This window comes from Crocodylus siamensis, chromosome 1 (genome assembly GCF_052110815.1).
Source record: "Crocodylus siamensis isolate JL-2025a chromosome 1, ASM5211081v1, whole genome shotgun sequence".
Taxonomy (NCBI): domain Eukaryota; kingdom Metazoa; phylum Chordata; order Crocodylia; family Crocodylidae; genus Crocodylus; species Crocodylus siamensis.
In genome coordinates, this window is record NC_143395.1 from 147,291,729 (window position 1) to 147,304,920 (window position 13,192).

General features: G+C 38.9%; 1 protein-coding gene across 3 annotated transcripts in view; it reads left to right on the forward strand.

Moving 5' to 3' along the window:
* The window catches only part of SPAST (spastin), a 63,072-nt gene extending 53,097 nt beyond the window's left edge, over positions 1-9,975 (forward strand). For 2 of the 3 annotated variants that reach the window (XM_090044976.1, XM_090044968.1), the window contains 3 exons: positions 4,740-4,810; positions 7,043-7,083; positions 9,331-9,975. In XM_090044976.1, coding sequence (XP_089901102.1) covers positions 4,740-4,810; positions 7,043-7,083; positions 9,331-9,453 — 235 coding nt within the window. In that variant the 3' untranslated portion in view covers positions 9,454-9,975. The other variant, XM_090044984.1, reaches the window with a different exon arrangement.
* The last annotated feature ends 3,217 nt before the right edge of the window (positions 9,976-13,192 follow it).

The following is a 13,192-nucleotide window of genomic DNA, read 5'->3' on the forward strand; positions in this document are numbered from 1 at the left end:
CAGTTTACTTTGAGTAGAATTTATGCTAATAATGTATAACTTTAGAATGAACTGTACATATTCTGGAAGATATGAAGGCAGTACCACCCTTTTCTGAGACTGTAAGAGTACTGTTCATACTATTTTCTCACCACCCAGGTCTGCTGTTGAAACAAGCTGATCAGCACTCTGCCTGAGGCAGGAGCAGAAGAAGCTCCTTCCCATCCATACTCTGGGCAAGCCCCATCTTGTTCCCTGCTGCCAAAAGAGAGCACCTGCTTATACATTTTGTGTGCATTTCAGGTTGAAAAAGCATCTCATTGGTTTGGGTTTTGCTTTTTCATGATTTGTAGATTCTTGGGGTTGGTAATACAGAAATTGCAAGCACAAAATTGCAGAGACTTCGTAATTTGTGTGATCTTTCTGGTATTTTTATCTGAACTTGAATTGAAATAGCCCTAAAAGTGATTTTTTTTATCCATAGTGAAAATTATTTTTTCACTTGTAAGGTTCACTACATAGCTATATGCTTATCCTGTAAAAGTGTTTGCATTATAAATGTTCTTTTGGGGACAGAAAATGAAGAGAATTTAAGAAATATTCTTTAACAGAAGCACAAGTTTTTTCTCTGACCATATTTTTGAGGAGGTGAAGTCATCTTGGTAGACCAGGAAGAGAAGGAAAACTGAATAAGGTAGATAGCATCAAGAATTTCAATGGCTCCAGTATAGCCAGTAGTATTAGTAGTAGTAGTAATGTTGGCATGCATGGTTCTCTGGGCTTATATGTCAGCCTTTTGTATCCGTAGCATTACATATTTGAGGCACAATCATTGCTCATTGTCATCTTAATTCTTACATGGAGTTTAATGTTGCTGGTGCTAGCACCAGACTGAATAAAAAGGAATTAGGTGCTGATGGCAGATTTTATGCACCATATACAAACCAAATTAAGTGCGCAACTTCTTTATGGTCTCACTTTTCCTGCTACAGACTTTGTTTGATTTATGTTCACATCTCCTTATTTGGAACGTATATAGGATTTGCTCTGTTGTTTAATTCTTTATAATCAACAAGTTTTTCTGCCCCAAAGTCCCCTAAAATAATAATGGGGTGCATATTGCTAACTACGTCATGAATGAGTTGCTTTAACTGCTGTTGTAAAGCTCGGCATTTAAGTAATGGCTGTTTTCAGAAAGGCACGGTGCACAGTAAGCAGGTCTCACTGTCCTTTACCACTACTGTTATTTTGTACAATCAGTCTTTTCAGTATAAAAAAAGGATTGGTTTCCATTTTTGTGGAATTCAAGTCTTTTGAGATGCTGTGGCCACAGCTGCAGCAGCATTCCCATGATACTCAACTCTAGCTCCTTTCAACTTCCACAACAGCCACGATTGTAGTCAGAATACCTACAAAAAACTAGCTTTTGAATTGAGAGCAGCAAATTCTAACGTTAATACCAGACAAACTGAGATGATGGTGGTTAGTGGTCAGAATCTGAAGTATTTTTGAAGATACTATCTCCATCTGCCTTCAGAAACATACAGTCTTAGAATGCGGGCTCCCCGTGAACTGGATGACAGGGCACTGGGGGCCAGATTTAGCCCTTGGCTCACCATCCCTAATCTAAACCACGTACAGTTGCGCTAGATTTGGAACATGCAGTTTGCAAAGTCTGAGGATACGTTATTTGTTGGTTCAGGGATTCAGTCATGGAATAAACCTTCAGAGGAAATAGGGCCCACCCAGTATCTGACCATCGCTGGGAAATGTAACAAAACCTACATTTTTGAAAAGCACTTCTATTCTAACGATAACTTCCTCTATGATTAAAAATATACGTTTTTGCTTTAGGTTTTTTTTAATACATTACCCAAAGGGACACACTTATCAGCTGTATCACTATTGCTGTTTTTACATAGAAGGCACTCTTACCTTGTAGTATGGGATATCAGTAGAAACCAGTAAGATAGTTATAGTACCTGATGTATTAAGTATGTAAGTATTATTTGCTGTGGCCAGATAATATGGAAAAAAGTGTATCAACTGAAGTTATGAATGTAAGGGATAATTACTTTCATGATATGAGATTTGCCCTCAATAACACACTGCATTGTATAAACTTCCTCTCTTTCCCCCCACCCCCCAGCTTATTCCTTTTAGTCTTTGTTGTGTTCTGCTGTTAATCAGAGTCCAAGTCTTGCACTAGAGTGCGTCATCCAGGAAATCTGACGTGGTAGAAGCAAAATAAAAGCGTTTGTTATGTTAGTCATAGGGTGTGTCCCCATGAGTGCACACGTGCAGTCTGAGACGCCACAAACCGCATGTGGTGAACATGCAGGTGTTTGCCACATTGCTAATTTTCAGTATAGTTTTTTTTTTTGACAATTGGAGATGCAGGTGTAAAAACCAAAAAACCCCCAAACCTCACCACTAAAAAAAAGCGGTACACCACACATGGTAGCAGCATGCACCACCAGAATAATAGTCATGGAAAGGTAGGGTTGAAAGGGACCTCAGGAGGTCATCTAGTCCAACCCCCTGCTCAGAGCAGGATCATCCACAAGTAGATCATCCCAGCCAAAGCTTTGTTTAGTCAGGTCTTAAAAACCTCCAATGATGCAGATTTCACCACCTCTCTGAATAACCTGTTCCAGTGTTTTACTACCTTCCTAGTGAGAAAGTACTTCCTAATATCTAACCTAAACTTCCCTTGCTGCAACTTGAAACCATTGCTCCTTGTTCTGTCATCTGCCATCACTGAGAACAGTCTATCCTCTTTTGAACCCACCCCCCTTCAGGTAGTTGAAGGCTGCTATTTAATCCCTTGTCTTCTCTTCCCTAGACTAAACCCAGTCTCTCAGCCTCTCCTTATAAGTTGTGTGCTCTAGGCCCCCCCCCACTTTTGTTGCCCTCTGTTGGACTCTCTCCAATTTGTCCACATCCTTTCTATAGTGGGGGCCCAAAACTGAACACAGTACTCCAGATATGGCCTCGCCAGTGCTGAATAGAGGGGAATATTCACTTGCCTTGACCTGCTGGCAGCACCCCTCCCAATGCAGCCCAGTATGCCTTTAGCCTTCTTGGCAACAAGAGCACACTGCTGGCTCATGTTCAGCTTATTGTGCACTGTAACCCCTAGGTCCTTTTCTGCAGAGCTGCTGCCCAGCCAGTCAGCCCCCAGCCTGTACTGGTGCATGGGATTGTTGCGTCCTAAGTGCAGGACTTTGCAATTGTCCATGTCCTTGTTGAACCTCATGAGATTCCTTTTGCCCCAATCCTCCAATTTGTCTAGATCACTCTGAATCCTAGCCCTACCCTCCAGCGTATCTACTACTTCCCGCAGCTTGGTGTCATCTGCAGACTTGCTGAGGGTGCACTCAATGCCATGTTCCAGGTCACTGATGAAGACATTTGAACAAAACTGGCCCTAGGACCGACCCCTGGGGCACTCCATTTGATACTGGCTGCCAACTAGGTATCGAGCTGTTGGCTACTACCCTCTGAACCTGATGCTCCAGCCAGTTTCTGTCCACCTTACAGTCCATTCATCTAACCCATACTTCCTTAGCTTGCCTGCAAGAAAGTTGTGGAAGACCATATCAAAAGACTTGTGGAAGTCAAGGTACATCACATCCACTGATCTCCCCATGTCCACAGAACCAGTCATTTCATCATAGAAGGAACCAGGTTGGTCAGGCATGACTTGCCCTTGGTGAATCCATGCTGACTCACCACCTTCTCCAAATGCTTGAGGATTTCTTGAGGATCTCCTCCATGACTTTTCCAGGGACTGGGGTGAGGCTGTTGTTCCCTGGATCCTCCTTTTTCCCTTTCTTAAATATGGGCACTATGTTTGCCCTTTTCCAATCAGGGCCTCTCCTGATTGCCATGAATTTTCAAAGATGATGGCCAGTGGCTCCGGAATCTCAACAGCCAACTTCCTCAGCACCCTCAGGTACATCCCATCCAGCCCCATGGACTTGTATGTGTCCAGCTTTTCTAAATAGCTCTTAACCTGTTCTTTTGCCATTGTTGGCTGCTCACTGCCTCCCCTAAGTGTGCTGCCTAGTGCAGTAATCTTGGAGCTGACCTTGCCTGTGAAGGAATAAGAAACTGGAGCCAGGCTCTGTGGCGTTGGATTGCTGCCACTGCTGCCTCGGGAGGCCCCCAGGTAAGGCTTCTGAGGCCAGTACAGGTGCTGTCCTCAGCCTCCCCTACTCCACCTGGAACAATTTGCCCTGCACCAACCCCACATACAGGAGCATGCACAGCAGCAAAAAGCAGTGGCACAAATTTGTGCCGTTGCTATTTTTGCTGCAGCAACAACACATCCCTGCATGTAAGGACATGCCCAGTGAGGTTAAAAAACATATGCAAGATGTATTTTAAGGTGGGTTTTTTTTTTTAAAGCAAGTAGTTTAGAGTATAGGGCACTTAATAGCTAGGGGTCACTCTAAAGACAATTAATGCATCTGCTTAAAAGCAAGTGTTTTATAAAATATTTTTTGGTTGCAGTACTCAGCTTTGCTTTTCTAGCATGCTGTTTTACATTTAATACTGATTTATTACTATGTTAATAGGTAAAATATCTTTACTTCAGAAGTATGTTCAAACTAGTATGTTTATGTAATGTCCATAGCTTTTTTTTTTCCTGAGGAAAATACTGTTTACCTTTTTAGTAGAACTTGCTTGGAGATGTGGAGATATTGCAAGATTGTTCCATATTTTTTTTTCTCCCTTCTAACATTTTTATAAAGAATGACAGATGGATATTCAGGAAGTGATCTAACTGCACTAGCAAAGGATGCAGCACTGGGCCCTATTCGAGGTAAGAAGTTAGCTCTTCACATAGATTTTCTGGGCAAAATTAAATGCCTTCAGGACCTTCTGAATGCATTGTTACTGTCTTCCCCCTTATTCCTTTGTCTCTCTAAATTAACGTATTTAAGTTAGACCCAGGAGGTGTTGGGAGGTGTGCATGGTAAGATAGGTCTAGTTTTGCTTTACAATTTGTCACTACATGACAAAAGGAAACATTATCGACGCCCTGCAGATGACACATTTTAACATTCTTTGCCTTAGTTTATAGTACATATCCCAGTTTCTTTCCAGGGTAACTGAACCCTCATCTTTGTCTATCCCTACTTGCTTAATTGTATGCTCTGTTTGCTTCATGAATTGGATGAGAACGATTTTTTGGAGGCTGATGGTCTGTAATATTCTGGAGGTGCTACCACAAGGGGAACACTTATTAATTCACCAGATTCATTTGCCTTTCAGCCTGTTAATACCAGATGTACCTTTTGAATGACAGTTATAAGTCCATTCAGTTGTGGCTACCCCTGTGATATTGCCGTCTTTGAAACTTGCTGATAAAATCATTGGCAAAGCTGGAGCCAAAAAAATGCTTGTTTCAGAAAGGCATATGACTTAATTCTCTGTCTATGCCTTCTAGGTATTGCTACTGTTTGGTAATGTTGTACTGTGTGTCAGCACAAGGTGTTTTTTTATGAAGAAATTATGATTACTTCACACCATAGAGTACCCAAGTATTGTCTGTGCAGATCCACACTCGTCCACTTTGCTCACTACTTTGAAGTCTGGAATTAGATTTCAGATAGGCAGTGATTTGTTTAGTCAGAGGATACAGTTAGTCTCTGCATCACCATCACGTGGTTGTGAATGGTGTTTAAAATGGGTCATGGATTTGAGACACTAGGTACAAATCCTAGAATGTGGATTTGCAAATGTACTACATACTGAACTTTGTTACCAAGTAGCTCCACGTTTCTTTGTTCTACCCCCCATAGCCACTTTTAATGGGCAGTCAGTCATGAGTTGAGTGAAAATTTATGGGAAAAAGTATTTCATATATTGTGAAAACTGGGATGTTATAGCACCAATCAGCATCTCATAAGTGATATCCTTATCTGTTCCTTCTGTAAATTGAAACAGTGCATTAAACTGCTGTATTAAAATGTCTGTGCATTTTATTTCCAGTGTAAATGCTACGTATGTGGCATTTTCTTCATATGAAAGAAAAAAGTTTAACCCCCCTCATCCCCACCCCCCAACAAAAACCAAACCAAACCCTAAGATTCTGTGGCTTGCAGTTCCCTGCTTCTGACTTGTCTCAATATGTTTTTATAAGTTCCTTCTATTTGTAACTCTCTGATGTCCACCTTGACTCATTCACTACTAGGGAGAAGGAAACTACAGGGTAAATAAATGTCTCATGTTAATCCCTTTGCAGTCTATTTTCACATTATAACCCCACTGACCATGGAATCATTGCATTTAAACCTCTACACACTTGTTTGATTTGTATGTAGGGGTTTATTCAACAACAATTCTGTCGACAGAGTGGGGAAGAGTAAAACGCATGCTCTGGTACAATTTGAATTGATTTTTTTAAAATAAAAATTACACCAATATCAGTAATAAACAGAAATGCAACAGACATGCAGCTATCCTGGGTGTTAGCTGCCTTCAGTAGCTGGCTGCTACTGCATTTTGTTTGTAGATGGCAAGCAGTTAAGAGCCTATTTTACATTTTAGTATTAGCTACCCTAAGATAGACATGGACAGAAATGGTTTAGATAAACCATTATGATCTACACAGGGTTGACTATGGGGAAAGGGGCATTTTATTTTCTCCCTGATTCTTTCAGGAGTAAGTCGCTTCTATGTTGGGGAAAATTACCCCACTTCAGGGGGTTGTTACCTGTCTACTAAATAAATACATCTATATCTATATACATGTATATAGTAGACAGGTGACAAATATATACATATATATGTTTATTTATCCTATACAACATGTAGGTTGTTCGTGGTTTCTGTCTTGGTTATGCTGATTCAGCAGAGCTAAAAGGAGTAAAAGCCAAGAAGATGAAATCACTAAAGCTTCAGTCATCAGATCTGAATACATAAGGAACAGATCCACTGAGATAGAGTTGCTGGTTTAGCCACTTTTCTGACTAAAACTATGTAAAATGTTCCTAAGCATCCAAAGTCTTGGTATTTCCTGTAAAACTAATAGAGTTTATTTTTTTGACAGAACTAAAACCAGAACAGGTGAAGAATATGTCAGCAAGTGAGGTATGATAATTTCCCATACCTTTTTTTTCTTTTTTGGGTAGGATGCATAGATTTCTAAAATAAAATATTGTCTAATTTTTATGATCTAAATTAAACATTGACCACCTTCAAGAGCAAACTGGATGCTTATCTTGCTGGGATCCTGTGACCCCAGCTGACTTCCTGCCCTTTGGGGGGGGGGGCTGGACTCAATGATCTTCCAGCCCTAATGTCTATGAAATCTATGTGCTGTGTATTAACCACAAAACAGTAATACTTCATTTTGAAGTGAAAAGCCCCCTAAAAATATTGGTAACATGAAATCCTTTAAATAAGTTTAGTAGTGATTTATCAGCTTTTTAAAAAGTCAAAAAATTATATTTGCCAATAATGGTAAAAGGCATATTAATGACTTCTATGAGCCATTTTGAAATGCTCTTTTTATACATAGCAAATGGTCATAAAAGCTGGACTGAGAAAGGGAATGCACCATCAAATAGCAGCACGTTATTAAGTAACTAGGGCTTCATGCAGAGCAACTGCTGAGCAGAAGCTGTCCACCTGCTTGCTTTCAACCTTTAGTGGCTGGAAGCTAAGCTACAGTAGTGCTGTACTGTTTCACTTAGGGGTAAGCTGCCTGCTTTAGTTTCCACTTCTGCGGGTGAGAGCAGGTTAATGAACAGGTAGTGCACATATCAGCTTCCATAGGCAGTCGTTGTCCCGTGTCAAGAACCGTGTTTGAGATAATGGTGCTAGTTAAACTTACGTCTTCATAATCAATGTGCTTAGGCTTCTGTATACCAAAAAAAAATATATTGGGGGCAGGGGGTGGGGAGCCTGCAGTGCTCAAGTCGGCCAATATTAAATAAGTGGCTTTGAATCCATGTTTGTCTCAATAAGGTTGTTTTGGGGTTTTTTAAGATGCAGAAGTTTTCCTATTATCACTAGTTCAAAACTACTCTTGTTAAATTACAGTTTGAAAATATTAATTTTCAGAGCAAAATTACTATAAAGAGTTGGCTCTGCTGCAGTTTAATAAAGCCAGGTCCTAATTTCTCATGTTGGAGGGGGAAGTTTAATTTCACAGTTGCTTATTTCTCTAGCAGTGCAACTTAATTGTCCAAGCTCCTCTTTGAAGTAAAGTAACTCAGATAAAAAGTGGTTTCACCCTGGAAAATAAGACTCCCGCAACTTTGTGCTATACTTGTAAACTGTATTTGTACTCTGAAGATTTGCCTTTGAGAGGGGAGGCAGCAAAAGTAGTGGAGTGGCTAAATGGTGATTTTGTGCCCAAAAGCATGTCTAACATCAGTTGGTCCAAAAAACATACCAGAAAAGAAACCTCTTACACATTTATAGGACCAGCATAGCTGCAACAACCCTCTAGCTGTACTAACCATATGATTTGTGTGTACTTTCCTTCTGCTTTAAGCGTACTCAGGCAGCCATGTTTGAGTCATAGGCTCATTGTACAGGTAGCAGAAATCCTTGTTGCTGTGGGATCTGATTGTATTAAATATAAAAAGCTGCTGCATGAAAATGTCTTGTGCTATTTGAAGGTTGCTGCTGCCACACAAATGCAAGGCTCAAGAATTTCTAAAATTGTAACGTGCACTTATTTAATGACACAAGTATTAGGACCATGGGATATAGAAACAAAGCTGTCTAAGGACGTGGAAGATGTAGAAAATGTTGTTTGCCTGGCAGATGATCTATTTACCAGCCTGACTGTTCTGCCCTTACTTGAATAAACTTTTGTCTCCTACTTCTTTGTATATCCTGACTGTTCACTTGATTTCTTAGAGCAATATTCTGAAATTACACTCTAAATTGTGTTCAGGTGTAAGGGGATACTGTCTGTGCATATGTGCTTTCTTGAGACTGGTGGCACCACACAACAAAATCTTGCTGACATCTTAATCCTGTTATCTGTGAAAAAGGGGACAGCATGAACAAGGTCATGCTGCTTCTATAGATACTTGCCTCTTCATAGGCACTAGCAACTGCCATCTAGAGGAGTGAGGCAACATTTCACTTTATTTTGGTCTTGGCTGAATTAGGATTGTCCAATTTATTTATTTCTAAGGTCCTATCTATAGAGCTTCTTATTGTAATCTTTTAATTTGGGTTTGAGTAACCAAAATAACATCCATTTACCTTGCTTATTTCTTCACCCTTCCACCCCCATCAAGTTAAAAGCATAAATTTGAGTAAACAGAATTACATAAAACCATTTTTGTCCTAAAAGGCCTCTGCATTTTTGTTTAGATGAGGAATATCAAATTGACGGATTTCACAGAGTCTTTGAAGAAGATAAAGCGCAGTTTGAGCCCTCAAACCGTGGATGCATACATTCGCTGGAACAAGGACTTTGGTGATACCACAGTTTGAAACACTGCTTTGTAAAAGTGCGAGAAGAAAGTGCTATCTGCAAGAAGCAATTGGTACAGACTGCTGGACTGCAGCCAGAGTTTACAGGACTTTACAGATCTTTATCTGCACTAAAACTTGAGATTGAATAAAGAAAAAATGTACAATGTGAAATATGTTGATCAATGCTTCTTTGCCATTTGTGCACAGGGCACTCTAAGTTAGAGCACAATAAGACCTGGGGTAAACTCTCTAGCAATCTAATCATGATATAAACAATAATTTGTGCATTGTGTTGTAGCTAGAAGGTTCCAATGGCGTTTATTGTTGGAAGGCCCTACTCCCTTAGTTTATTTTATAATGTTGCTTATGGTGTTGACTTTTCCTGCTTTCTTCCTGATAACAACTAACTTAACTGGACTTTTGTAAATTTTTATTGTTTCCATTTTTGACATTTTTATTCACACTGTGCCAAATAAACAATTTCCCTATGCAACAGGAAGAACAGCATTGGGGAGTAGCATTATTAAAAAGGATAAAGCAGCTGGTCTGTTATTACTTTCTTTTGTCTGGTTGTATTGTGGCTATACAGTTCACATGACAGTTTTAAATTCTTTGCTAGCAGAATGGCGCAAAAAAGAAACTTCTTAAAAAAATCAGTTTTACGATTACATCATAAAATTGCTAGACTAAGCCATTCTTTACCTGCAATATTGTTTAATGCATTTGTGCAGCTCACACTGTAGAATGCCAGCTTATCTTTATGATGCAAAACTTTCACTTGAAGACCAACTGACACATGAGAGGGTAAGTCATAAACTGTCAGATTTTTTAAACTGAAGTCTTACAGTCTGTACAAGTTTACCTCCATTTTGGTCCTTACCTTCTTAAATTTTAAGTGTGCATTAAGGCAAGAGGCTACAGGTTTAATACACACTGGCATTTTTATAGCCTTCATATGTTTTGGTTTATATACTGGTATCTATTCTAGATTCATCTGATCTGTTCTTGTTAAAGTAAGTATGGTCTTAATGAAAATCCAGGTATTTGTATTTATACTCTGATAAAGGTAAATACATTCTTGCCCTTTTATTGCATAGGGTTGATATTTTTTGTTTACAAATTCAACTGTGGAGCTTAAAACTTTTACAAGAAAGTGCTTGTAGGAAGAAATACAGTCTTAGCTTTGGAAAACTTCTTTCAGTAATGTTAGACACCCCACCTCACTGAAGATTTTGCCAGATAAATAATGTATTCATTTTCTTCTTCAGTAATAATGTTCCTAAATCAGTTTATATAGACTCTTTTTTTAGCTTTTTTAAATTAGCAGCAGAATTCTCCATTAAGATTTTCATTAAAAGAAATGTTCTTACATATGGAGGAATAAAGCAATTTAAAACACTCTAGGGATAGTTGATCTTAGCAATTATAAAAATAATTTGCTGAAGCAGAGCTGCTGTGCTGCTGATACCACCAGAGAGCTGTCTTTTGTTCAGTATCTGTTAGCAGGAACTAAATCGTAAAAGCTGCGTCAAAACTGTACAGAGGAGTATATGTGACTGTTCTAGGGTTTCTCTTTTTTTTTCCTTTGTTTTAAACTGCCAATTGCTTAACATAACAAAAAATCAGTTAAGGCAATGAGATATGATAAGAAATACGGGAGGTTGTGTTACACAAATGCTTTTTGAAGACAAAGGTTTTCAAGATTGACATTTTTTAAACATGTTTATTATACATAAGGTATGTGGGTTCTTTTCCCCGATCCATCTCTCTTCAGTTTAAACTAGCCAGCAGCACTAAAGGATTTCAGTGCCTCAGCTTTCTATGAAAAGCCTTTTAATTCCTTGTTGTCTGGCTTTTGTTCTGCCTTAGGACTATGACATGTCTGTTTTGCACCACTTGGCTAATTCATACCATTTTTGTTAGGCTTGGGGCCAAGGCTGGTTAGTATTACTTCAGTTATTCAGCAGGGTACTGTAACAGTTGAACATCTAGGAAAGACTGCATCTTCTCTATTGTTATCTAAACTTGCCTTGATGTCATTTTGGAGCAGTAATTACTTTACATAGTACAAGAGATCTGTTTAAACTTTATTTTTAGTCAAATTTTGTGCTGTCCAACCTACACCTTTTTACTTTACTCAAACAGGAAGAAATGTACTAGAGTCTTACACAAGAAGTGTATTCAGTGGAACCTTTTTCATTTGCAGTATAGGGATCATCTTGTTCACCTGCAAGAAAAATACATCTATATGCAGCACTTACCATGGAGAAGACCTTAAACATGCATAGGGCAAATAGGTTTAGGAAGTATCCATTTCATACAAATCAGTACAGGTCATAAGGTAGAGTCTAGGTATATGTGGACAATTACCAATATTTATTGTTATAGTTGCTATCTAACCCATCCTGAATATTATGTTTTTATAATGTGGGAACAGACTACATATGGTATTATAGATGTTACTAACACAGCAATGAGTAGTAGGACTGCTTATCCTACTGGTTCTCTATTTCTGCCACAATTGTTGCATTTTTGACAGCACTGTGAACTGATTTGTCATCCATAGATTTCCTTTGAGCTTCAGGATTTACAGTTGGCTAAATGATTCTTTCTGAATTGGCAGTTCTGCCTTCTTCAGGGAAATATCTTGGCTTTTTGTTCTGTTCTTTAATACATTTGTGGCCTAGAATTACCTGGATGCTTCTGTAAATCACTTGTAAAGTGAAATTAGTAGGTGTTTTTTTGTTCTGCATTTCAGGTTTAAGTATATTCCAGTCCAGCAACTTCCATTTATCCACTGAACTAACAGCATAAGAGCTGACATTTGAAATGTATGCTTTACCTTCTAAAGCTGTGTTGCTGTTTGTTAGATAAATGTGGATGTCTTTACAGATGGTTGCTCTTTTTCCCACTAATCTATTGAACTGAAGTAGGATAGACAGGAAATTGTTTGGCTTAAACTTCAAATGAAAGTATAGCAGCCTTACAAGCAATCAACTTTTTCAGAGTTCCCCACTACTCATTGCCTCACAATGATCATGCTTTCTTTAAAATTACTAGAGTGCTGCTTGTCTGGCCGCCTGCCTGTGTGCTTTTTAAATCCAGTTTTTTAAAGTAGTCTTTTATCAGGCTTATTAGAAGTGTCTATCACTACCTTTTGTTTTTCAGCAGAAGTTCTACTTCTGACTAACTGGAGGAAGAATTTTCTTGCTCTGACAGGTTCGGTTTCTATAAGAAAAAAAAAAGTGCTTTCAGATGCTACTCTCCCTCTTTTTTTCCCCAGTGTGGTGAATTTTACTCACTAATGCTGCAGCTGCTTCTGTACAGGACATTGAAATTATTAAGTAAGACTAATATAAATGTCCTAAGACTACTCTAAACAGCCCTCAATTAAGTTTGTTATCACTTACTACTCTTAAAACTATTAAGCAGTGCATTCTCTCAAAGCACAAAGATGTCTGGAAAGTACAGAGATACCCTAATAGCATCTCAGTATTGCAGCACAGTAATGCAGACTTTTTTTCCTCAGAAGTATGAATTGGGAACAGCAAGGAATCTTGGAACTGGACCAAAAGTCTGCGAAATATTCCTGCCGTTTCTTCAGAGCAGGATACTTATGCAGCCATTACTTGCTTGGCAAATGACTCTTCTCAGACTGCACATAGTTTAAGCTTTAATCAAGTTGTCTACCACTTGAGAGCTTTTACCAAGGAAAACCAGTCAGTCTTTAGCCAAATTTGACTATAGCCATGCAAAA